Source organism: Hibiscus syriacus, unplaced genomic scaffold, assembly GCF_006381635.1.
Source record: "Hibiscus syriacus cultivar Baekdansim isolate YM2019G1 unplaced genomic scaffold, ASM638163v2 tig00110388_pilon, whole genome shotgun sequence".
In the NCBI taxonomy this organism is placed as follows: Eukaryota; Viridiplantae; Streptophyta; class Magnoliopsida; order Malvales; family Malvaceae; genus Hibiscus; species Hibiscus syriacus.
The window spans coordinates 2,369,128-2,395,117 of NW_024062718.1; the positions used below are offsets into that span (position 1 = coordinate 2,369,128).

The 25,990-nt window shown below is 35.3% G+C and overlaps 1 protein-coding gene and 1 pseudogene across 1 annotated transcript; one reads left to right on the forward strand and one right to left on the reverse strand.

Moving 5' to 3' along the window:
- Window positions 1-986: 986 nt before the first annotated feature.
- LOC120122925 lies at window positions 987-23,227 on the forward strand (annotated as a pseudogene).
- A 575-nt stretch (window positions 23,228-23,802) lies between these two features.
- LOC120122926 (dentin sialophosphoprotein-like) lies at window positions 23,803-25,001 on the reverse strand. The gene is made up of 3 exons (XM_039141966.1): window positions 24,610-25,001; window positions 24,369-24,536; window positions 23,803-24,219 (listed from the first exon to the last, which is right to left on the reverse strand). Exons 1-3 carry the CDS (start codon window positions 24,935-24,937, stop codon window positions 24,185-24,187), a joined length of 531 nt encoding a protein of 176 aa, XP_038997897.1. The 5' UTR covers window positions 24,938-25,001; the 3' UTR covers window positions 23,803-24,184.
- Between the last annotated feature and the right edge of the window lie 989 nt (window positions 25,002-25,990).

Below are 25,990 nucleotides of genomic sequence, written 5' to 3' on the forward strand. Positions count from 1 at the left end.
AATTGGGAAATCGGTATTGAATTTTAAAAATACAGCTCTAACATAGAAATTAGGGTTCTATTGTTCTAATTGGAGTTGTAATTTAGTAAATATGATACTTCATTCGATTATTAGAATTTTTTAATTACACTAATTGAGAAATCAAGGCTAGAGTTAGGGTTCATGAATTAGAGGATTAGGGAAAGATGATAAGATGGCGGCAACATCACGCTGGTATCCACGACCACTGCTGTTGGAGGCGCCGACAGCCGGGGAGATCCCACCCGCATGTGATTGCTTGGTCGGAAGCCCAATTATGAAACAAATTAAAATTAATAAAACTTACCTTAAGGATTGGTTGCACGAACGGCGGTGAACGACAGGCACATCGATAGAGATGAACAAAAAATACTCACTCCCAGACGAAAGACTATACGGATGGCCGTGACGGCAGTGGCGGCGATGATGGCTTATAAGATATTGAAATAAACTAGGGTTTATAAATTTCTCTATTTTATATTTTATCTAATTTTATTAAAATAAAATTATAAAAATTAATTTTTTAGAAATATTGTATTTTAATTAAGCTACTTTTTAATTTTTAACTAAATTATAATTATACATTTAATACTTTATGATTTAATATTTTAAAATTTAATTTAATAATACTCATCATTTACCGTATTCACCCATGCTTATCGAGCATGCCAACATCATCGTTCTTTTTATATTAAAAATTCAGACACCGGGAGAAATAAGTGTAACAAAAATTATAAATGCGAGATATAAGAGATTATTTTGGCGGTCCAAATTCCAATAAGTATTTTTTTTGAACGGGATCCCAGTAAGTATTTTAATTGTTATTCAAGATTATCGTATGCGTATAAATTATAAAATGACGTTAAAAGAAGATTGAATTCTAAACTACCCAAATTAGAAATGAAATTTCCCTCGTACTGATCGCCTGCTTCCCTTGTAGTTTTTCATTTAAACAAGCTCCAAACAACCCTATCTCAATTCAATGGAATCCCAGGATCAAAACCCAGTTGTTCTAATCACAGGTTGTTCACAGGGGGGAATCGGACACGCCCTGGCACGCGCTTTTGCCGATAGCAACTGCAAGGTGGTGGCCACTAGTAGGTCTCTGAGCACCATGTCTGACCTGCAACAAGATCCCAGGTTTTATCTTCAAGAACTCGATGTTCTTTCGGAGCAAAGCGTGCAACATGTCATGTCGAATGTAATTGATAAGTTTGGTCGTGTTGATGTCTTGGTTAATAATGCTGGGATCCAATGCGTTGGCCCTCTTGCAGAAATCCCTTTGCCCGCCCTCGAAAATACCTTCAATACCAATGTGTTTGGTAAAGCTTAATCTCTCCTTATTTTTCATTGTTAACCGAACCAATCGAATAACTTTGGATTTTCTGTTTCGGTTTAATTAATTCGATTTTTGGAATTTTAGAACCGAATCGAATTGCTCGCCGTATTACATACATGTACTGCTTCCTTTGGGTGGAGGGTCTTTGTGCTTTATAACTTGGGATTCTTCTGTTAAAAATTATTCATAGAGTTGTTAAGAACTAGTTTTAAATAAATTGATCTTTCAAGATGAAGTTATTGAATCAATCAATCAATTGTTTGTTGCAACAATTTGACCAAGCTATGCTCCACTAATTGATCCCGATTCCTTTGAAAGTTGTGGTTGCTGGATGTTGAACCGGGTCTATGTTCTAAGTGTTGTCATATTCGAAGTAAATTCGTACTATGCAATCTTCTGTACTCGATGAAAATTTTACTAGCTACTGTTCTAAGGTTAAATTACTTGTTATTTTGGCTCTTGGTTTAGCTTGTAATGTGAGAGGTTCAATTATGACAGCTAAATGGTTAAGTCAGAGATTAAGGACCTAGAAGCAGTCTTTCCCTAATTGTTTATGGCTGGATAGTATGGCTGCTATGTTGCTCCGGCTTTCCATTTTTCTTGAAGTGTAGAGATGTCACTCTCTAAATACATGGTAAAACTTAGAAGAAGAAGAAAAGAACAAAGTTGGAAACATACTCATATATAACACACACCTGAGTCCGAATAACATAGCTGCACTGTTTTGTTTTTTTGTGAACCCAAGTGTCATAAATTCATAACAGTTGTTTGTCTTAGATGAGTTTCATGTTTGTATTTCCTTGCAGATCATCTCTTTTGTGGTTTCTTGGAAACATTTATATACACTGCATAGTTCTCACTTTATTTTTTCCTCCTTTTTTGCTGAATATCAGGAATTGGATTGAAGACCCCATCCTTAGCCATAATTAACACAGCAAAACATTGAATTCTGATTTATATAGATGCAACTGATTGTCTGTGTTTATGGTGTTGTATTTGATTACAGGTTCAATTAGGGTAGTTCAAGCTGTTGTACCTCACATGGCATCTAAGAAAAAGGAAAGGATTGTGAACATTGGAAGTGTTAGTGCTTTGGCTCCTGGGCCATGGTCCGGTGTCTACACGGCATCTAAAGCAGCTCTTCATGCGCTAACTGATACTTTGAGGTCAGTTTAACATGATATTTGTATAAAATGAAAGACTTCAAAGACAATTCATTAACTGCCGTCTAACTCCCTTAGAAAAATAATGTTTTTGCTCATTTGTTTAGATGGAGGTGACAAAGAATTGAGTTTAGTTTTAGACCAAAATAGCAATATAGAACCGAATAATTTAATCTTTATACGTTTGCTATTGGTGCAAAAAAATAATGTTGATAACATTTTCAATGAAATGTTGATGTGAACTGCTGAATTCTTACAACGCATACCTGTTGATAGAACTAAAGTAGCAAACGGTTTTCTTCTATTAAAAAACATAAGCTTTTTGTCTGGTTTTGGAAGTTCATCTCAGCATCTGGACGGTTTTCCATTAACTTAGTTATTAATTTCAATTGTTTGCACCAATATAAGACGTGTACCAATTAAAGTACTCAATTATATAGTATAGAGACTAAATTGCTCTTTTGACTATAATGTAGGGACTGTACTTTAACTGAAATTTTAGTTAGCCTTTTTGTTCTTTTGCATCTGAATGGATTCAAGATCCACCAAAAAATTTATTATTCAAATTTGTCATGCAATTCCAATTTTACAACTTAATTGTTAATATATTCAAAATCTGATTCATTTTCTGTATGATATTTCTTGGAATTTTAAGCATTCAAACCTTGTCAATTGTCATTATCTTTGAAGGTGCAATTGGTTTGAGGAATTGAAAATAGCCATTGATTATGCAACATCGCTTTTCTATAATTTGTTCTCTACTAAAAATGTCTAGATATTATAACTTAGGTTGCTCTGACACTTAATTCTTCTTGAAGTACGGTTGTTTGATGCACATCTGAATATGAGTATATGGAGCCCTCCAAACACAAAACCTTAGCAGAATTGAACATATCTGTGTGAAGACATATTCTTATCAAACACTCATTCCAGAGATTGAGTAAACATGGTTTATGACATCTTTTATGTTGCCAAGATCCAAATATTTGTGAGTGATTTATCATCTTATATGTGTGTATATTTTTTTGTCTCAAACTGCAACTTAGTTGTATTTTCACAAACTAGGAAGCTTAGATCCTCCTTCTGAAGAGGAAAGAGTATTCCCAACCTAAGGATATTTTAAGTAACTGAATTATTATGGACGAAGAATCTGCCAGTTTGAATCCCCGAAAGGGGAACTTTGCATGAGTTTCTGGCCCAAAACCTGTAGGTCATTTGAGCTTATGATTTGTTAAGACTAGAAAGCAAACAAATATAATTAGATAATGACTAGTAATTAATCTCCTAAACGAATATGACAATCCAAAGACACTCCAAATACATGAAAGAAAACTTTCAAAACAAGTTTGCATACCCATACCGGACACATACTTGTATACAATACTCACACTTAAGTCTGATTAATGTAGGCTAATCTCTGAAACCAAGCAAGAACTCCCTAAAGGAAAACTTTGCATGAGTTTCTGGCTCAAAACATGTTGGTCATATGAGATTATTATTAGTTTAAACTTGAAAGCAAACAGAAGAAAACACCTATAATTAGGTAAAGGCAGGTAGCTAATCTTGTGTAGACACCCATTTTTTGATTGGGATTAAAATATATATTATTATATTTATTATTATATACTATAGTATGATTATTATTAATATTATTTTACAATATTTGCAGGCCCAATTACAAATACCAAGAGGCCCAACACCAGTGACCCAATAAGCAAACCCAAGCATCCCAAATGATAATTCAGCAGCTTTAGGGTTTTTGAAACCCTAATCCCCTAAACCAAAGCCAACCGTCGCGCCGAATACACCAAATTCCAGCCGAGCCACCGCCGAGCAAGCCTAACCGTCATCATCACCATGTTGGTCACCAAACAGCAAAATAAATAAAAGATATCAGCAAAGTCAAAAGCAGATCACCTAAATCATACCTAAACTTGTCATTTTCATACCAAACGCAAAGAAATTTCAGATGCATCCAAGGAGATTCGGTGAAGATATCAACCATAAAATACGCAGATGATTCGAAGTTGAAGGGGGGGGGGAAGAACAAAAAAAACACTCATCAAGGAGAGAGATTCGAACAACAACACAAAAAAAGATTTGTGAGGAGAGGACTTACAGTGGAGGTTCAAAGCCATCGGGAAGCTTTGAAGCCAGTCGTGGAAGCTCGAAAGTTGTCGTGTTCTTCATTTTATTTCGAAGGTAATCCCTTAGATCTATGGTTTTGGGTTAAGTTTTAGAGTAAGGGGAGGCTAGATTCGTGTTAAGGGTAAGGAGAGGAATATATCGGTAGCTTTTAGTCACCTCTGGACGTCGGCGCCGCCGTGATCCGCCGCTCACCACCGCAAGCTCCGTCGTGGTTTCTTTTCCCGGCGAGGAGAAGTTGAGAGAACTTTTCTCTCTAAAACCAGAGAAAGAAAAGGAAATGTTAAAATGAGGGAGAAGAGTAAAGTTTAAACCGGTTTTAGATATTAAATATTTGGATCAAAACGGTGTAGTTTTAAGATCTCTTATTTTCGTGTTTTGTAAATTTTTAGGGCTAATTATAGTTTTAATCCTTGCTCTTTTATAATCCCATCTGTGTTTTCCATTTAGGGAAGAACTACACGTTTAGTCCCTGATAATTTGTATCCATACCTTATAGTCATTAAATGAAGTTTTCTTTATTTTATTTTGAGTTTTAATATTTCAGTTTAATATATTATAGTCCTTAGATCAATATTTTTGCATTTTTAATATTGGCTCCATGCTTTACCCGAATTTAATTTCAATCCTAATTAGCAGTGTAATTAGTTTCTGTTTGTTTATACATTCGATTTTTAACTTTCTGCATGTTTCTTTTTAGTCCTAATTTATTTATTTTATAATTTTTGTTAATATCCAAATTTAGATATTATATTTAATAAATAATTCATTTTAGTCAATATATATAATTATTATTTAATATTGTGATCTAAAAAATTTTTGTAATAGATTAATTGATTTCAATTTCAAAAGAAAAATGAAGTATATGGTTTATGTGGTCCTTAAGTTTTAATAATTATTTTTTTATTATTAGTGTATAATATTAGAATATTATAAAAAAAAGTATGAATAAAATAATGTTAGATTTGATGATGTTTGAAAATTATGTTTGCCGTTCACATGCAATTGTCTTCCAACTTTGACATTAGTGTTATATAATATTAATTAATTAATTAAACATTATTAAATGATAGCATATAAGTTAGATCTCATAAATTAATGTTGAATGTTGAAGCTATAAGGTTTTGTATTCATATTGAACGGGTTTTTTCAGTTTATTCACTCCATATATTTTATTTAACTTCTTAGCACCATTACATTTATTTCTATTCTTTTCCCTATTATTGTGTGTGTGCCCTACCATTTATATCCTTACATGCTTAAAAGAAAATTAGTATTTAATTTAGCCGTTAATCTTGGCTTATTTGTGTGTAATCATTAGTATTTTTTTTTTGTCAATCATTGCTTCATATCATATTGCACCTAATTTAAGATGATTAGTTATTAAAGTAGGAAATTTACTGTTCATTAGTTTTGATTTGTTGCTTACAATTAGTTTTGATCATTTCGATGCATATATTTTAAACCTTTATACATTGTTTGGGTTTTGAATTAAAGCATAATATGTGTATATTTTGTGAGCTTTATACCTTTGTTTATTATATTATTTTTATATTAATTTCTTTGTCCATGCAATTTTACCTGTCATTTACATGTATTAATTTATTGATATTTGTAATATTTTTAAAATGTTATTTTATTCGATAAATTTATAGAAACGCGTCTTAGTTGATAAAGAGTGTGTTTCTAAGAATTGTTCAAATAAAATAATATAATTTATTTTCGAGTAATTTTTTGTTTAAATATATGTATTTTATCTAAAAACTCATACAATATATTTTTTTGTAAGTATCCTAACTACAAAGGAAGTGCATTTTCAAGGATTGTTCTACAAAACAATGCATTTTTTCATAAAAAATAATTATAATTTCCTTTTTGATTAAATAAATTTTAATAATATTATATTTTGGTCTCTTTAATATTTTTGACCCACTGTATTTATTTTTTCAATAAATATTTAATAAATGGATCATATTTTAACTTGATATTCGAATTCTTGGATTTCCATCATTATGAGAACATGTAAACAACACAGTACCAATTTTGGGTGCTGTGGGGGTGCTAATTCTTCCCCACGCGTAACCGACTCCCGAACCCGTTTTAATCAAATATTTGGTAAACGCATACCAACTTTTGTCTTAAAAAATAATTTTTCTTAAAATTATTTTTAAAAGACGATTTTAGGTATTCAACCTACCTAACCCAAAGGTTGATGGCGACTTTATCCAAATTATTCCAAATCAATTCAAATCACTTCATTTTCCAAAATTTAAAATCGTAACTATTTTCTAAAAAATTAAACGATATTTCCCGCCGAAAAAACGGTTATGACAGCTTGGCGACTCTGCTGTGGACGTTTGTTTTCAGAAAGTCAGGCTGTAAGTCTCTTACACATTATCGTTTGGTGGAAATTATAAGTTCGAGTATTTAGTTAACTTATGATCCTTTTATTGAAGTTTTTAATTGCTTCATTTTATTATTATCTTATTAACATTTTTATCTTTGTTTTCAGATTTGTCCAAAGTTTTGTCGAGTAGTTTCGTTTTCCTTTTGAGTCAAAGGGCTGAATGTTCCTCCTCTCAAACATCATCGGCATTTGCATACCATAAGCTCACTTACGAGCTTTGTCCCTTTTAAGTTGAGATGAAAGCTTAACCTACGTGAGATAATTTGTTTCTCCGCACGGGTTTTAGTAAGTAATCTTTGGGGTTCATATACCTTATGTCTACGTGAGATAAATTGTTTCTCTGCATGGACATGAGGGAATGTATCCTCTCGAATTGAACTCGATCCGTACGAGCCTGTAATGGGCCAGGATTGAGGGTTTGGTAGCCTAAGGGGGCGCCAACGTTAAGGACAATCCAAGTACCTTTTTCCCGTTAGAGCCAAAACCATGCATATATTGAACCGTAGAACTGTTATCCTAGGTATAGACATACCAAACCTCTGATCGTTAGTAGGTACCCAAATTAAGTGTACACAAAGGAGAAGCGTTTCAGAATTTTTCTTTTCGCTTTAAATTTTCTTTTCAAATAAAAGCATGCGAACTAGATATCATGCGATTAGGATCATTTTATTGAAAATAATCCTTTTTGGGGTAGAAAGCATGTTCGGGTATGATTGTTATTTATTTAAAGCATGCTCGGGTAGATATCATGATTGAGTAGGTGTTATATTTATTTGTAGATAACATCTTTTAATTCTATTGATTATCTTGCTATTACTAATTCATTTTTTCCTCTTTTGTTTGTAATTCTAATTTATTTTGTTTGCTTGCATTGACATTTTTGCATTTTTTGCATAATCATCATGAATAAAAGAAAGGTGTTGATTAACCAAGTAATCATCAGATTAGAAGAGCGGTCATAGCAATGGAAAAAAGTTTTCATAACAAGGAAGAACTCAATTCAGCTGTACGGGCTTGGTCGGAGGAAATGCAAAAAGTAAAAGGAGATAGTTTGCCTGAAGGTTATGTATCGCAGCTATCCACGGATGTTAATGCTAATCTCAAGAAGAACGATTTACGAGAATTGACAAAGATTTGGGAAAGTTGGAGAACACCTACCAAAGAGAGGTTTTACAAGAAATATAGTGACGTAGCGCAACTTCTTTATGTAAAGATGGATGAATCATTGCTCAAGGCTCTGGTCCGATTCTAGAATCCTGCGTATAGCTGTTTTACTTTTAACAAGCAGGATCTGACACCAACGATCGAGGAGTATAAAACTCTGTTTAATTTTGAAAACATCCAGGTGGATAAAGTGTATTCCAGACCTCCGAAAGTTCAAACCTTCAAGAATAAACTGGTAAAGATTACCGGTACATGTGAAAATTGGATAGTACAACACATTCAACAAAAAGTAGAAATCGAATGTTTTCATTAGCATTGTCTCAAGAAGGTGATACTCGAGCATATAGATAAAGATAAGAGATTGGACACATTTGCTCTTGCCATATATGGTCTAGTAATATTTCCAAAGACTTTGTTCCATGTGGAGAGTGTTGTTGTAGATTTCTTTGACACATTGGAGAAGGGTATAAATCCAGCACCAACAGTTTTGGCAAAAACTTTCCGATCCCTAAACAATTGTCGAAGATTAGAAGAGGGTCGATTTGTAGGATGTGCTCAATTACTCACTGTATAGACTCACAGTCACTTATGGAAAGAAGACAAGGTATCATACCATCGTTTTTCTACGAAGTACTCGCCTTAGAAAGAATTTCTGAGCAAAGAGTGGCTAGAAGGTTACCAAGGAAGAAATGGATAACATCTTTCAGCAATTTACAAGACCGAGATATTGCTTGGTGTGTTCCCTGGCTTGGATATACTGATATTTTATTTAGATGTGGGGATCTTGACCATATCCCTTTACTGGGATTATGGGGATGAGTCAGCTATGCCCCATTAATGGTTCTCAGACAATATAGAGCTCGTCAATTTGTTCCAATAACAAGCGGCTTAAGGGAATCTGAAATCACTTATCGTGGAGACCATTACAAGAAGAAAGAACGAGATCTATCACTCGCCTGGAAAAGAACCTTTAGAACAAGAGTTGTATCTGGAGATGTTATGTATACACCCGACTATGAGGCTTGGAGATTTACAAGGACAAATGAAAATGTCCTTTTTCCAGATCCAGGATGAGATATTTCTTGGGAAGAGCTTATCAAGGTGGTACCTTCACATGCTGAGATTCTTACTGCCGAGTTTGAAGCTGAAAGGAAAAAATGGGACAAAGCAATGGAAGAAGCAAGAAAAGAAAAGTTCATGATAGATCTTGATAGGAGTCTCCATGTTAAACAATATGATTTGTTAAAGAAAGATAAAGAGAAAGTTGATCTCGAGCTGGCTGATTTAAAAAGGGAATATCGCAATCTACAAAAGGCAAAAAAATCTGGGTCTAGCAAGACATCACAACAATGGGCTAAAGAGTTGGCAATTGAGAGGCAACGAGTTCAACGTCTAGAGGCTGAGAACAAATGCCAACTTAGGATAATTGAAGCCGAGAAGAAATTGTGGGACAAATATAAAGTTGAGAAAATAAAAGTGACTAAGCAGCTTAAGATTGAAAGTCGTAGAGTCGAGAAATTGAAGACTGAGAAGGAAGCTATATTGAAAGAATGGGAAACAGAAAAATATCGAGTCAGTGGTTTGGAAGCTGAGATGAATAATATACTCGAGGAACTCGAGGCTAGAGATCAGAAGATTTAGGAATTAGAGAAAGAAAAAGGAAATGTGGACTGAGAGACAGGGATTTAACTGAATTCTCGAAAGAAAACAGGCCGAAATTGGGTCTTGGATGCAAAGATTTCAAACAAAGAGCAAGAGAGTGGGACAATTAACAGAAGAAGTTGAAGATTTACAGACCCATTATGAAGAGGAGTTGAATCGGTCTCGATCTATGAATGGTGAGCTAAGAGATCATATCTCACATCTTGAGGAGTCCTTACTTCAAATGCAAGTGCCACCTGAATGGATGAACTTAAGGCTTACCCGTGAGGAGAATAACTCTTTACGAGAACAAGTCAGAGGACTAGAGAGTAAGTTTCAACGCTGTCGAGTACACATTACCAATCTCAAAAGGGAAATTACTCAAGTTAAGGAGGGATTGAAGGATATATATGAACACCACCGGATGTTGGTTGAGGAACGTGAACGCATGATGGGCGAAGCAATAGCACAAATGAGTGAGGTGGCTATTCTGTTTTGTACTAGTTTATCATCTGAATATGGGGAGAAGGTCACTGGGGTCATGAATGAAATCATGGAATTAAACAACAGAGCCACACCGTATTTGTAGAATTGATCTTTCTTGTAAAGATGAAAGCTCTTTTGTAAGAATGAAACTTTTCTAAGAATGGTTACTTTTGGAAATTGATACCTTTTGCATTTGCATTTGCATTTGCATCTTTGCATAATATAGTCTTATATCATGCATTTGCATTTTGTTTTAAACTATTTTACATGCATTCATTAAAATACCAAAAATAATATAAAATATAATTTCCAATCATTGTAGTTATTCTGGCATTCACTTCACACTCATACGGTACTCGAAATACAACTAAGAAAATGGAAGCAAGAATGATCCAACTTGAATAAGAACAAAAACAAGCTCAAGAAGAAATGGGAGAGAGATTAAATAAGATGGAAATAGAGATAACAAATTCGCAAACCGGTCTACTACAAAAGGATGGAAGAAATGTTTAAGAAACATGCTATATGTAGAAGGATCGCGGATGACCAACTAACATCATCCGAACAAGATCTATCGCATCCTCCAGGGTTTGGACTAGGAGCATCACATCCTGCGGGGATTACTTCTGACCCCCAGCACCCACCAGTGTTTACACCAGAATCCGGTCATCCTCCTGGTTTCACACCTATACACATCTCTGCTCACCCTTTGGTACCTCAAGAAGCATGACCTCATGTATATGTTAGCAATGAGAATTAGCAGTACCACATGGGATATGCATTCCCAAACAATTATCAGCCTGTTACTGAACACTTAACTCCAGATCTAAATGAGTTAGCCGAAAAGGAAAAAGCCATTGAACAAATAACTCAACCGTTGAAGAAATTGAAAGAAATGGTAAAATCAGTAGAAATGATTGAACCATTCTATGGGTCTGACGCTAGAGAGCTGAGCTTGGTCCCAGACTTGATCATCCCTATGAAATTCAAGGTTCCTGAATTCGAAAAATATAATGGAACCACTTGCCCTTCATCTCATATTACCATGTTTTGCCGGAGGATGGCTGGTCATGTGAATGATGAAAAACTGTTGATTCACTGTTTTCAAGACAGTTTAACAAGTTCTGCCGCCAAGTGGTATAACCAATTAACTAGGGCTCACATCAAATCATGGAAAAACTTGGCAAAAGCATTCCTAGAACATTACCGACATGTTACAGATATGGTTCCTGATCGATGGACTCTTTAGAATATGGAAAAAAAGCAATGAGACTTTCTGACAATATGCCCAAAGGTGGCATGATGTTGCTGCATAGGTCCAACCCCCTTTACTCGAAAAGGAAGCTACTGTAATTTTTGTCAACACTTTGAAAGCTCCATACTTGGGGCATTTGCTTGGAAATGCCACAAAAATTTTTGCTGATTTGATCAACTCTGGTGAGCTCATCGAAAATGCTATAAAAAGTGGCAAGATTGAAGTAGCTGAAGGGTCTAGCTCAAAAAAACCTGTATACCGAAAAAAGGAGAATGAAGTTGTAAGTGTCTACCACAAGAATACTGCAAATAGTGTCATAATAACCCAATCAAGGGCGGAGAGGAATGCCATGAACACCGCCAGAAAAGATTTCAGGGGACCTCGCAAGAAAAGAGAAAAAATATCTTTCACACTACTACCCGTACCCTATTCAGAGATATACGCCTCATTATTAAAAGCAGATGTGGTACGCCCCTACCGTTTAAGTCATCTTCAACCACCGTACCCTCATTGGTATGACGCAAATGCACATTGTGATTTCCACGATGGAATTGCTGGCCATTCTATTGAGAATTGTTTTGCCTTCAAAAACATAGTGCAAAATCTGATTAACACAGGAGGATTACAGCTTGACTCACCAGATGTATCAACACACCCACTACCGAATCATGAAGGCAAATGGGTAAATGCAATCCATGAGGAGAATAGGAGGAAGGCAAAGAAAGACGTTCATGAAATTAAATCTCCCCTTCAGTTGGGTATTCCAACAACTCTGTCAGGCTGGCATGATTCGACAAGATCCTAAGCCAAAGACCAATGAGTGTGGACACTATTGTGAATATCATCGAGAAGAAGGACATGAAATTCAGCTTTGCCCTGCTTTTAGGTGGTTATTACAAAGATTGATGGATAATAAGGAGGTAGAGTTCTTTGAGGAAGATAAGGAAAAAAGAGAAGAAGATGTCTTCACGACAGAAAATTCTGAGCCCGTTCACAGAACAAGCAAGCCAGTGGTCATTACTGTGAAACCATCAGCAATGAATTCTGGGTCGTTAACGCTAAAAGTTGTAATCACATCTCCTTCACCATTCTCATTTAAAGACACCCGCAAAGTGCCTTGGAACTACACTGCCAATGTTTCATTGATAGGGGAATCTGGTTCGCTAGAGAAAATAAAGGTAGTTGAAGGTGAATCACCATGAGGCAACTTGATGACTGAAATACTGAATGAAGTTTGTCACTTCACAAGAAGTGGGAGGTGCTATTCTCCCGAGATATCGAAAGAAGTAGACAAAGTGAATGCAAAAGAAAAAGTTGTAGTGGTACCGCAGAAGATATTCAAAACCCCCACCAATGATCAATGAGCCGGTAACAGAAAACACAAGCTCAAGAATTCTTGAAGTTTCTAAAACATAGTGAGTATAGTGTAGTTGAGCAACTACACAAGCAACAAGCGCGAATTTCGATTCTGGATTTGTTAATAAATTTAGAGGTACATCGGAATGCTTTACTGAGAGTGCGCAATCAAACGTTTGTGTCTGAGGATATACCAGTGAACAAGTTGGATCGAATTGTAGGGCACATAGCTGCTGACAACTACATAACTTTCACTGATGATGGAATGGGATCGGTAAAAGCCCTCAATATCACAACTCATTGTCATGGTCATGTCTTACCAGGTGTTTTGATTGACAATGGGTCTGCACTTAATGTTATGCCTATGGCCACATTACGAAGGTTACCGGTGGACAACTAACATATGAGGGCCTACCAAAACATTGTCAGAGCCTTTGATGGAACTCAGCGGGATGTGCTTGGAAAGATAGAGGTACTACTGTTAATTGGACCAACTGTCTACAATATTGATTTTGTGGTGATGGACATTAACCCTTTATAATTGCTTGCTTGGGAGGCCATGGATTTATTCTGCAGGGGCAGTCCCTTCGTCCTTACACCAAAAATTGAAATTAGTGTCAGATGGTCAGTTGATCAGTATTGGGACAGAGGAAGAAATTATTACTTCTGTAACGACTGACGCCCCATATACTGAGACGAATGAGAATGCTCTAGAGTGTTCCTTCAGAGCCTTAGAATTTGTCAATGCTACTTTTGTTGCTGAAGGAAACAAGATTCCTCGCCCACGCTTATCTAATTGTACTAAGATGATTGTGCGAGAGACTCTAGAAAAAGGAGCCAAGATAGGAAGGGGTATTGGTAGATGTCTGCAAGGGACTTTATATCCCAAATTTGTCATGACGAAGAGCGATTGCTTCGGGCTGGGATTTAAGCCTGATTTTCAGCAAAGAAAGAAAGAAACGAAAAAGAGAGGTGAAATAAGAAGAGCTAGACTGAAAGGAGAGGACATTCCATGGGAGCATATGTCTTTTACTCCCTTGATGAGCTCTTTCAAGTTTGGAGGAGTGTTTGATATAGAGCAACTATTAGCTAGAGCAATTGACGAAGAAGAGCAGATGAAAGACAAAAACTTGTTCAATGAAGCTATGGAGGGTTTGGTCATTAACATGATAACTGGGGATGATAAAGCAAGAAGATATTTGGCTAGAATATGTCCTTGCTTCCCAGGGGAAACACTGAAAAATTGAACTGCAGAGGATCTCCCTGTTGTTTTTAAGATTAATTCAGAGTAATACCCAGTACTAATCCTTATACTTGTGCCCACAAGTATTACGGAATTTTCATAAAGGCAGCTATGTTAACTCTACTTGCTTTCAATAAAAGACAGTCTTTTGTTTCTTAAATGAATATCATTATTTTATATTTTCATTTTTTATTCTTTATTATTTACATTCATTTCATAAATTTTGGTCTCATTCCAAATATATATTCGATTCAATTTTTTCCTTTGTAGGTGTCACAATATCAATAGCATGAATGTTTCTGAATTTAATACTAAGATAAACTTTGAGCAGCCCATATGTCTGGAAGAAATCAATGAGTGTCAGAATGAGGTAGAATGTGATGTTCCTAACAAACTATTAAGACTGATAGAAAATGAGGACAAACAGATTTTACCTCACTAGGAAGAAACTGAGGTTATAAACTTGGGAACTGATGATGATAAGAGAGAAGTGAAAATCGGCAGCACACTTTCTGCTGAGATAAGGCAAGTCTTGATAGATCTTCTTCGAGAATTCAAGGACATCTTTGCATGGTCTTACCAAGATATGCCAGGGCTGAGTACATATATAGTAGTGCACAAGCTTCCGATAAAGCCTGAGTGTAAGCCAGTTCAGCAAAAGCTCAGAAGAATGAAGCCATAAATGTTATTAAAAATTAAAGAGGAAGTGATAAAACAGATTGATGCAGGGTTTCTTCAAGCGGTAAAGTATCCTGAATGGGTTGCCAACATAGTCCCTGTGCCAAAGAAAGATGGTAAAGTTCGCATGTGTGTGGATTACAGAGATCTCAATAAAGCAAGCCTGAAGGACAATTTTTCATTGCCTCATATAGATACTTTAGTGGATAACACTACTGGTCATTCGTGGTTTTCTTTTATGGATGGCTTCTCGGGGTATAACTAAATAAAAATGAACATTGAAGAGATGGAAAAAACCACATTTGTGACTATGTGAGGCATATTTTGCTATAAAGTGATGTCATTTGGTTTGAAAAATGCTGGGGCAACTTACCAAAGAGCTATGGTGACTCTTTTCCATGATATGATGCACAAAGAAATTGAAGTGTATGTGGATGACATGATTGCTAAGTCCAGAACTGAAGGTGAACACATTCAAAACTTGAGGAATCTTTTCCAAAGGTTGAGTAAATATCAATTGAAACTCAATCCAACTAAATGAATATTCGGGGTAACGTTAAGGGAAACTCTTGGGTTTCGTGGTTAGTCAAAAAAGAATTGAAATTGATCTAGATAAAGTAAAGGCCATTCAAGTTCTTCCACCGCCTCGTACACAGAAAGAAGTTCAAGGATTCTTAGGAAGGTTAAATTATATATCTCGATTCATTTCACAATTAACTGAAAAATGTGACCCAGTTTTCAAATTGCTTCGAAAGAACAACCCCAAAGTTTAGAATGACGAGTGCCAAAAGGCTTTGGAGATAATCAAGGGATATTTGTCTAATACTCCAATTCTGGTGTCACCAGTCCCTGGTAAACCATTGATCCTTTATCTAACGGTCTTTGAAAATTCGATGGGATATGTATTAGGGCAGCATGACGAATCTAGAAAAAAGAGAGAGCCATCTATTATCTAAGCAAAAAGTTAACCGATTGCGAAATTCGATACCCGCCAATTCAAAAGTTATGTTGTGCTTTGGTGTGGGCTACTCGAAGGCTCAGGCAATACATGTTATACCATACTACTTGGTTGATATCTAAGCTTGACCCTTTGAAATATTTAATGGAATCACCGGCTTTAACTGGTAGATTGGCTAGATGGCAGATGTTGTTATCAAAATTTGACATTGTATATGTGAACCAAAAAGCAATCAAAGGGAGTGCCATAGCAGATTTCCTTGCAAGTCGTGCCTCAGATGATTATGAGTCCTTAAACTTTAAGTTTCCAGATGAGGATCTGATGTGCATCACAACCAAGGAGGAAACAATTTCAGATGATAAATCTTGGAGGCTGTATTTTGATGGGGCATCTAATGCTTTAGGATAAGGAATTGGAGCAGTACTGATTTCCCCGAAAAATATGTATTATCCTTTTACAAGCAAATTATAGTTCTTTTGCACCAACAATATGGCAGAGTATGAGGCTTGTGTTATGGGGTTAAGAGCAGCTGTAGAAAGAAGAATCAAAGTGCTCCAAGTATATGGAGACTCCTCATTAGTGGTGTATCAATTGCGAGGAGAATGGGAGACAAAAGATCCAAAGTTAGTGGAATACCGAAGATTGATCCTTGAATTGGTAAAATAATTTGAAGATGTCATTTTCAATTATCTCCCTCGAGAAGATAATCAAATGGCAGATGCTTTGGAGACACTTGCTGCAATGTTCCAAGTAAATAGAAGAGCTGAAATGATGCCAATTAAAATGCAAATGTATAAAACCCTGGCAGACTGTTATAATATCGAAGAAGAGGAAGATGGTCATCCATGGTATTATGACATTTTGCAATACATCAAGCATCAAACTTACCCACAAGGTGCGTCGGAGATCGATAAAAAGACAATAAGGAGAATGACTGCTAGATATGTATTAGATGGGGAAGTTCTGTACAAAAAATGTAGTGATCAAGTTTTGATGAGATGTGTGGATGCCCGAGAAGCAAAAAATATACTTGAAGAAGTACATGAAGGGATATGTGGAACACATGCGAATGAGCTTTCTATGGCCAGGAAGATCATGAGATATGGATACTATTGGGCCACTATACATTCAGATTGTGTTGATTATGCACGAAAATATCTCAAATGTCAAATCTATGGAGATAAGATCCATACATTTTCATCACCTTTGCAAGTGATGACCGCACCATGGTCGTTTTCTATGTGGGGTATGGATGTCATTGGGGAAATTACACCAAAGGCTTCGAATGGACATCGCTTCATATTTGTAGCAATTGATTATTTTACTAAGTGGGTTGATGTTGCTTCATATGCAAATATCACGAGATCTACAGTTTGCAAATTCATAAAGAGAGAGATAATTTGCTGGTATGGGTTGCCATAAAGAATTGTCACAGATAATGCCACCAATTTGATTAACAAGATGATGGTAGAACTTTGTACTCAGTTCAAGATAAAATATTCTAATTCAGTGACATATCGTCCAATGATGAATGGAGAAGTGGAAGCAGCAAATAAAAATATTAAAAGGATCATCACAAGGATCACTGATACTTACAGAGATTGGCATGACAAATTACCTTTTGTTTTGTATGCATATCGAACTACAATATGAACTTCGATAGGGGCAACGCCTTTCTCTTTAGTCTACGGGATGGAGGCAGTCTTGCTAGTGGAAGTAGAAATCCCATCACTTCGAATTTTGAAAGAGGTGAAGTTGGATGAAGCTGAATGGGTTCAGGCTCGGTTTGACCAGTTGAATCTCATTGAAGAAAAAAGATTAAGAGCTATTTGCCATGGTCAGATGTATCAGAAACAGATGATGAGAGCTCATGATAAGAAAGTTCATCCAAGAGAATTTTGAGAGGGTGATCTAGTGCTAAAAAAGATCCTGCCAATTCATAAAGATTTCTGAGGGAAATGAATGCCTAATTGGGAAGGTCCATATGTTGTCAATAAGGCCTTCTCTGGAGAAGCATTGATCTTGGCAGAGATGAATGGAGAAAAACTGAGAAATTTGGTAAACTCAGATTCTGTCAAGAAGTATTATGCTTGAAGAAAAAGAAAAAAAGAAAAAAAGAAGAAGAAAAAATAAAGAGAGAAAAAGGAGGGTTTGAGATGAAAATCCGTAAAGGACATCTTGAAACCAAGGGAAGACTTTGAGTTGAAAACCTGAAAAGATGGCTCAAAGGCATTAGGCATCAGGCAGCTAAATCCTCTCGAGGGTATGATATTTTGAGAGAAGCTTCACATCTATAGACATTTTGGCAATCCTTGAAGTCTTTCAGACAGAAGCTCAACTCAATAGCTATATCAAGTGGATTGATTCAAGAACATTCGTGCTAGTAATTCATAGGGACATCTGACATGTGTTTGTAAATTTCCATTATTTATGTGATTACCATAACTTTGTAAATTCAATTTATTGTTTGTTCTTTCAAGTCCCAATTTTATTCATTTTTCTTATAAGTGGATTGACATGGCATTAAAAATAAAAGATTTTTTGGTATTACTCTGAATTAATACTTACAATTTCAGAGATTCTAGCCCTAATGCTCGAAAAGATTAGAGTAAGATATGACCAAAGAAAATGCATGTGAGCTGAAAAAGCACATTGAAAACACTGATATTTTGATATGCTGACAAAGATGAACAGTTCAAAAGGAATAAGAAAAAGATTTGTATGGGAACAAGAGAAATGAGAATTTGCATAAAATAACCCAAGCAAAGTATGAAGTGCAAATGAAAGGACAAATGACGCATTTGAAATGAAGATTTGCAGGACCACAGAGTTCATAATTTTAAAAGGACATCATGCATACATTAGTAGGCATCTATAAATAAGAGCATGCTCATTCATTCATATTCATTGAAATGCTTTGAATGTTTTGACAGAAATTTAGAGAGAGTCAATAACAATTAAGATTCACCGCAGAAGGAGGTGAACCAACATTTCCAATGGAGAGTTCATAATGAGAAGAACTCATCCGATAGAGGGAGAAGAAATTCACATTGAGAAGAGCTTGTTCGACCTATCACTCGATTCATGGTATTTCGAATCAGTGATGTCTTGCTTGAGGGATCAACATTTCCAGTGAAAAGTTCATAATGAGAAGAACTCATCCAACAGAAAGAGAAGAAGTTCATAATGAGAAGAGCTTGTTCGACCTATCACTCGATTCACGGTATTTTGAATCAGTGACACCTCACTTGAGGGACTGCCATTTCCAATTGAGAGTTTATAATGAGAATAACTCATCCGACAGAGGGAGAAGAAGTTCATAATGAGAAGAGCTTGTTCGACCTATCACTCGATTCACTGCATTTTGAATCAGTGACACCTCACTTGAGGGATTGACATTTCCAATTGAGAGTTCATAATGAGAAGAACTCATCCGACAGAGGGAGAAGAAGTTCATAATGAGAAGAACTTGTTTGACCTATCACTCGATTCACGATATTTCGAATCATTGACACCTCACTTGAGGGATTGACATTTCCAATTGAGAGTTCATAATGAGAAGAACTCATCCGACAGAGGGAGAAGAAGTTCATAATGAGAAGAACTTATTCAACCTTGATTTCAAGTCCACCACAGAAATATGTGACTCAACATTTTCAGTGAAGAGTTCATAATGAGAAGAACTCATCCACAAGAGAGAAGAAGTTCATAATAAGAAGAACTTGTTCAATCCAACAACGAATGAAGAATGGACAAAAAACTGGTTGTCTTTTTCATCTTTGCCCTATTCTTGTTAAAACAAGAATGTGCAAAGAGGGGCAGTTGTAGACACCCATTTTTTGATTGGGATTAAAATGTATATTATATTTATTATTATATACTATAGTATGATTATTATTATTATTATTATTTTACAATATTTGCAGGCCCAATTACAAATACCAAGAGGCCCAACACCAGTGACCCAACAAGCAAACCCAAGCATCCTAAATGACAACCCAGTAGCTTTAGGGTTTTTGAAACCCTAATCCCCTAAACCAAAGTCAGTCGCCGAATACACCAAATTTCAGCCGAGCCACCGCCGAGCAAGCTGAACCGTCATCATCACCATGTTGGTCACCAAACAGCAAAATAAATAAATGATATCAGCAAAGTCAAAAGCAGATCACCTAAATCATACCTAAACTTGTCATTTTCATACCAAATGCAAAGAAATTTCAGATGCATCCAAGGAGATTCGGTGAAGATATCAACCATAAAATACGCAGATGATTCGAAGTTGAGGGGGGGAAGAACAAAAAAACACTCATCAAGGAGAGAGATTCAAACGAAAACACTAAAAAAAGATTTATGAGGAGAGGACTTACAGTGGAGGTTCAAAGCCATCAGGAAGCTTTGAAGCCGGTCGTGGAAGCTCGAAAGTTGCCGTGTTCTTCATTTATTTCGAAGGTAATCCCTTAGATCTATGGTTTTGGGTTAAGTTTTAGACTAAGGGGAGGCTAGATTCGTGTTAAGGGTAAGGAGAGGAATATATCGATAGCTTTTAGTCATCTCTAGACGTCGGCGCCACCGTGCTCCGCCGCTCACCACCGCGAGCTCCGCCATGGTTTCTTTTCCCGGCGAGGAGAAGTTGAGAGAAAACTTTTCTCTCTAAAACCAGAGAAAGAAAGGGAAATGTTAAAATGAGGGAGAAGAGTAAAGTTTAAACCGGTTTTAGATATTAAATATTTGGATCAAAACGGTGTAGTTTTAAGATCTCTTATTTCCGTGTTTTGTAAACTTTTAGGGCTAATTACAGTTTTAATCCTTGCTCTTTTATAATCTCACCTGTGTTTTCCATTTAGGGAAGAACTACACGTTTAGTCCCTGTTAATTTATATCCATACCTTATAGTCATTAAATGAAGTTTTCTTTATTTTATTTTGAGTTTTAATATTTCAGTTTTATATATTATAGTCCTTAAATCAATATTTTTGCATTTTTAATCTTGTCTCCATGCTTTACCCAAATTTAATTTAAATCCTAATTAGCAGTGTAATTAGTTTATGTTTGTTTATACATTCGATTTTTAACTTTCTGCATGTTTCTTTTTAGTCCTAATTTATTTATTTTATAATTTTTGTTAATATTCGAATTTAGATATTATATTAATAAAATAATTCATTTTAGTCAATATATATAATTATTATTTAATATTGTGATCTAAAAAATTTTTGTAATAGATTAATTGATTTCAATTTCAAAAGAAAAACGAAGTATATGGTTTATGTGATCCTTAAGTTTTAATAATTATTTATTAGTTTATAATATTAGAATATTATAAAAAAAGTATGAATAAAATAATGTTAGATTTGATGATGTTTGAAAATTATGTTTGCCGTTCACATGCAATTGTCTTCCAACTTTGACATTAGTGTTATATAATATTAATTAATTAATTAAACATTATTAAATGATAGCATATAAGTTAGATCCCATAAATTAATGTTGAAGCTACAAGGTTTTGTATTCATATTGAACGGGTTTTTTCAATTTAGTTACTCATTTTTTATTTAACTTCTTAGCACCATTACATTTATTTCTATTCCTTTCCCTATTATTGTGTGTGTGCCCTACCATTTATATCCTTACCTATTTTAAAGAAAATTAGTATTTAATTTAGTCGTTAATCTTAGCTGATTTGTGTGTAATCATTAGTATTATTTTTTTATTTTTTTTGTCAATCATTGCTTCATATCATATTGCACCTAATTTAAGATGGTTAGTTATTAAAATAGGAAATTTACTGTTTATTGGTTTTGATTTTTTTCTTACAATTGGTTTTGATCATTTCGATGCATATATTTTAAACCCTTATACATTGTTTGGGTTTTGAATTAAAGTATAATATGTGTATATTTTGTGAGCTTTATACCTTTGTTTATTCTATTATTTTTTTATATTAATTTCTTTATCCATGCAATTTTACCTGTCATTTACATGTGTTAATTTATTGATATTTGTAATATTTTTAAAATGTTATTTTATTCGATGAATTTATAGAAATGCGTCTTAGCTGATAAGGAGTGTGTTTCTAAGAATTGTTCGAATAAAATAATATAATTTATTTTCGAGTAATTTTTTGTTTACATATATGTATTTTATCTAAAAACTCATACAATATATTTTTTTGTAAGTCTCCTAACTACAAAGGAAGTGCATTTTCAAGGAACTACAAAACAATGCATTTTTTCATAAAAAATAATTATAATTTCCTTTTTGATTAAATAAATTTTAATAATATTATATTTTGGTCTCTTTAATATTTTTGACCCACTGTATTTATTTTTTCAATAAATATTTAATAAATGGATCATATTTTAACTTGATATTCGAATTCTTGGATTTCCACCATTACGACAATATATAAACAACACAGTACCAATTTTGGGCGTTGTGGGGGGTGTTAATCCTTCCCCATGCGTAACCGACTCCCGAACCCGTTTTAATCAAATATTTGGTAAACGCATACCAACTTTTGTCTTAAAAAATGTTTTTTCTTAAAATTGTTTTTAAAAGACGGTTTTAGGTATTCAACCTACCTAACCCAAAGGTTGATGACGACTCTATCCAAATTATTTCAAATCAATTCAAATCACTTCATTTTCCAAAATTTAAAATCGTAACTATTTTCTAAACAATTAAACGATTATTCCCGCCAAAAAACGGTTACAACATCTTGCTTTGCTCCGATTCTTCATTTTTTTAAAGTACACTTGTCCAGCACATTCATATATAGCTATGAGAACATAACCCTCCAAAGACACTTAAAACACAAAAAAAAAATCTTTGAAAACAATTAAGCATACCCATATTAGACACATGCTCGTATACAGTACAAGTAATATAGGGTAATCCCTTATGATCTTCCAAACCAAGCAAGAATGTAGTTTTTTTTTATTATATTTTGTGATGTATGCAGATTGGAGCTGAGCCATTTCGGGATCGATGTCATCAATGTTGTTCCAGGAGCTCTAAGGTCAAACATAGGGAATTCTGCTATTGCTAGCTACAACAGGATGCCCGAGTGGAATCTATACAAACCATTCGAACAAGCCATCCAAGAGAGCTTACTTTTCGCAACGATCCAAGACAACCCCAGCAGATGTGTTTGCAAAGGATACAGTGAAGGTAATACTGAAGAAAAATCCCCCAGCTTGGTTCTCAACAGGTCATTACTCCACTATTATGGGAATTATGTACCATTTGCCAATTTTTGTTAAAGATTTCATTATTAGGAAAGCAATGAAAGGTTGATTTCTCCAACCTCAAACCTGCTGCAGGTTTAATGTGGTCACTTGGATTTTTTTGTCACGATAACATATTATTATAATCTTTAGATTCAATCGAACCTTTTCGAGTATTTTTCATGATTTATTTTATATTTTGCTTGAAATAATAAAGATTCTATGATTCTAGAACCAGTTGTATGGTAGATAAAAGAATAGCTTTAGTAATCTGGATGACCAAATTGTAGAGACATCAACATCAGTTTAATTCTCCAACAAGGAGTCCCTGGAAAAGTCATGAGCTACTGTTATTCCCCCTTCTACTTCTAATTATTTCTAGCCATCCCACAGTGAATGGTTTTGGGTTTTTCATTATCAACAACTTGGGTGACAATACAAATCTTGCTGGTCAATGTTTTTCGCCCGATGAGGATTTGGGCAGTCGAGTAATCCTTCCGGGTGACGATGATGATTAACAGAAACAATTTTCTTGGTAGCCAAAGATGCCATTTTTTGGAGGATTCCTTTCCTTCTCATTGGCTTTAAACGTTTAAATAAAGAAGCAAAACTTACGTCTATTTGTTGTTGTTTTTGGTATTCTACATTCCTGAACAAAATGCATGCAACATGGCAAGTCCGATAATGTATAATTCAAACATTATAAACTACAAAGAGGTGATTATGTGACACATTCTTATCTTCACCTTAACATACAGACTGATAAATAGAAAGAAATCTGAAAAGCAACCGGAGATAAACTAGGGCCTGATCACCACTGCCTGGTGTTTCCCTCACGTAGTAGTGTGTGGCTTGTTTTGCAGCAACTTGTTCTTCTGAAAGAGGCAAATGGTAGATCTTAGGAGTTGCTTTGGTTTTCCAAAATTGGTCATCTAGGGTGAGCATAGGTGAATCTGGTTCCTCTGAAGGTGGCGACGGCGGTGAAACCTATTGATGAGCTGAGGGTTGGGGCTGGGAAGTGAGTGTTTCAACTTCATGAGGATCCACAAATTCAGCCACCAATAGACGTCCACCATTAGGTGGCCATTGCAGGTTATAAATTGTATCACATGTCTCTATTGCTTCTTCCACAGATGGAAACTGCATGAATAATGATAATTTCAAAGATGCCGAAATAAAAAGGATCAAATTATAACAGATTAGATATGTCGAAAAACACACAGTACACAGACCATATATAGAATTTGACCAAAGTTCTTTTTATATCTGACTGAGAAATGAGAACTTACCATCTTGTTCCTTGGTCGTATCTTCGTTATCTTTGGAGTCTGATGAGGAAGAGTTGGATTGAAAAGCAGCCAGTTGCGTAGTGTCTTTTGGCTTGTCGGTTGGTGTAAAGGCATTAGAATTCCATTTGTGCCTTTTTGGAGGTTCATTGTTCTCCATAGCTTCTTCATCTGTGAAGACAACTAATATTGTGAGAATTGCCCCACCAAATGGAGGTTTCAATTACAATACTTTATCACTTACCCTGAAGCTTTCTTTTCTCAGCAGGAATAGAAGAATGGCTCTTATTCTCAACAACATGACTTTCCAGTTCCTTGATAATAAGTGATTCGTTCTCCACACTGTCTTCTTGTATTTCATCGGTACTACATTGTGAATCACTTTGCTTGGTTTCAGGCAAATCCTCCTCCATGGAGTCATCACTCGAATTCCTATCAAAGTTTAACTTCTCCGAGTACCCCATCTCTCCACTGTCATCTGTATTACTCATGTCTGCAGTTGATGTATCATTCTTGTCGTCTCTCTCATAATCAACAGATGTCTTGTTCTCAAGCGTTTGTTCATCATCCATTGAATGTGATTCACCATTATCTGGGACAACATTGTGTAATCACCATTTTTACCTCTCCATTCCAGCATCTCCACGTTGCATTTCCAGCAATTTCCAGCAGCTGCAGCAGTCCCTCCACGCAGCATTTCCAGTAGCTTCCAGCGACAGCTGCCCCTCCACATTGAAGCTATAGGTGAGTCACCACCATAGTTTAGTGACTCACCGAATTCCCCCTTATTACCCGGTCCATAGAAAGCTTTGTGGTGGCTATAAAAGCCACCACCGAGCCTGCAAAGAGAGAGAAGGGGAATCGATAGATAGAGCAAGAGAAGGAAGCTAGAGAAAATACCCAACAAACAAGCACCAAAACAGAAAGAGAAGATCGTGAAGAAACTTACCGGAGCAGGGAACCCGAACGTCGCCGGAAACCACCGGAGTTCGAAGGTATTATTGTAGATATATTAAGATTAAATGCTCTTTAGGTTAAAATAATCTCAGATTCGGGTTTAGGAAAAATAAAAAGAAATTTTAGTGTAAAAAAAAAAATATTTCCGACCACCACGGGTGGTGGCCGGCGGGGGCTGCCGGCGTCGGAGCAAGTCGACCAACCGATGACCGGATCACCTCCGGTGAGAGAGGACTAGAGAGAAGTTAGAGAGAATTGTCATCTCTCTTTAAGAGAGAGTGAAAAAATGAAAAATGAGGGAAAATGAATCATTTGGGACAATTAAAGGGTATTTAAACCCTCACCAAAACTACGTAGTTTTGGTGAGGGATGTTTGTGTAATTTCTAATTTAGGTAAACCATTTACGTAGTCCTCTTGAGTTCTGTAAATTTACAATTTGGTCACTGAAATCAAATCCTAAACTTCTAATTCGGTCTTATAATTTTATTTACTTTATAATTTAGTACATGATATGCTTATATATATTTTAAGGTAAAATAACTTATTTAACCATTGTAGTTTTAATAATTATTATTCTAATCACCGATTAATAAAGGGATATTTACACTATTATTAAATATATTTTTATATTTCGAGTTAGGTTCATTAATTTAGATATCATTTTCTT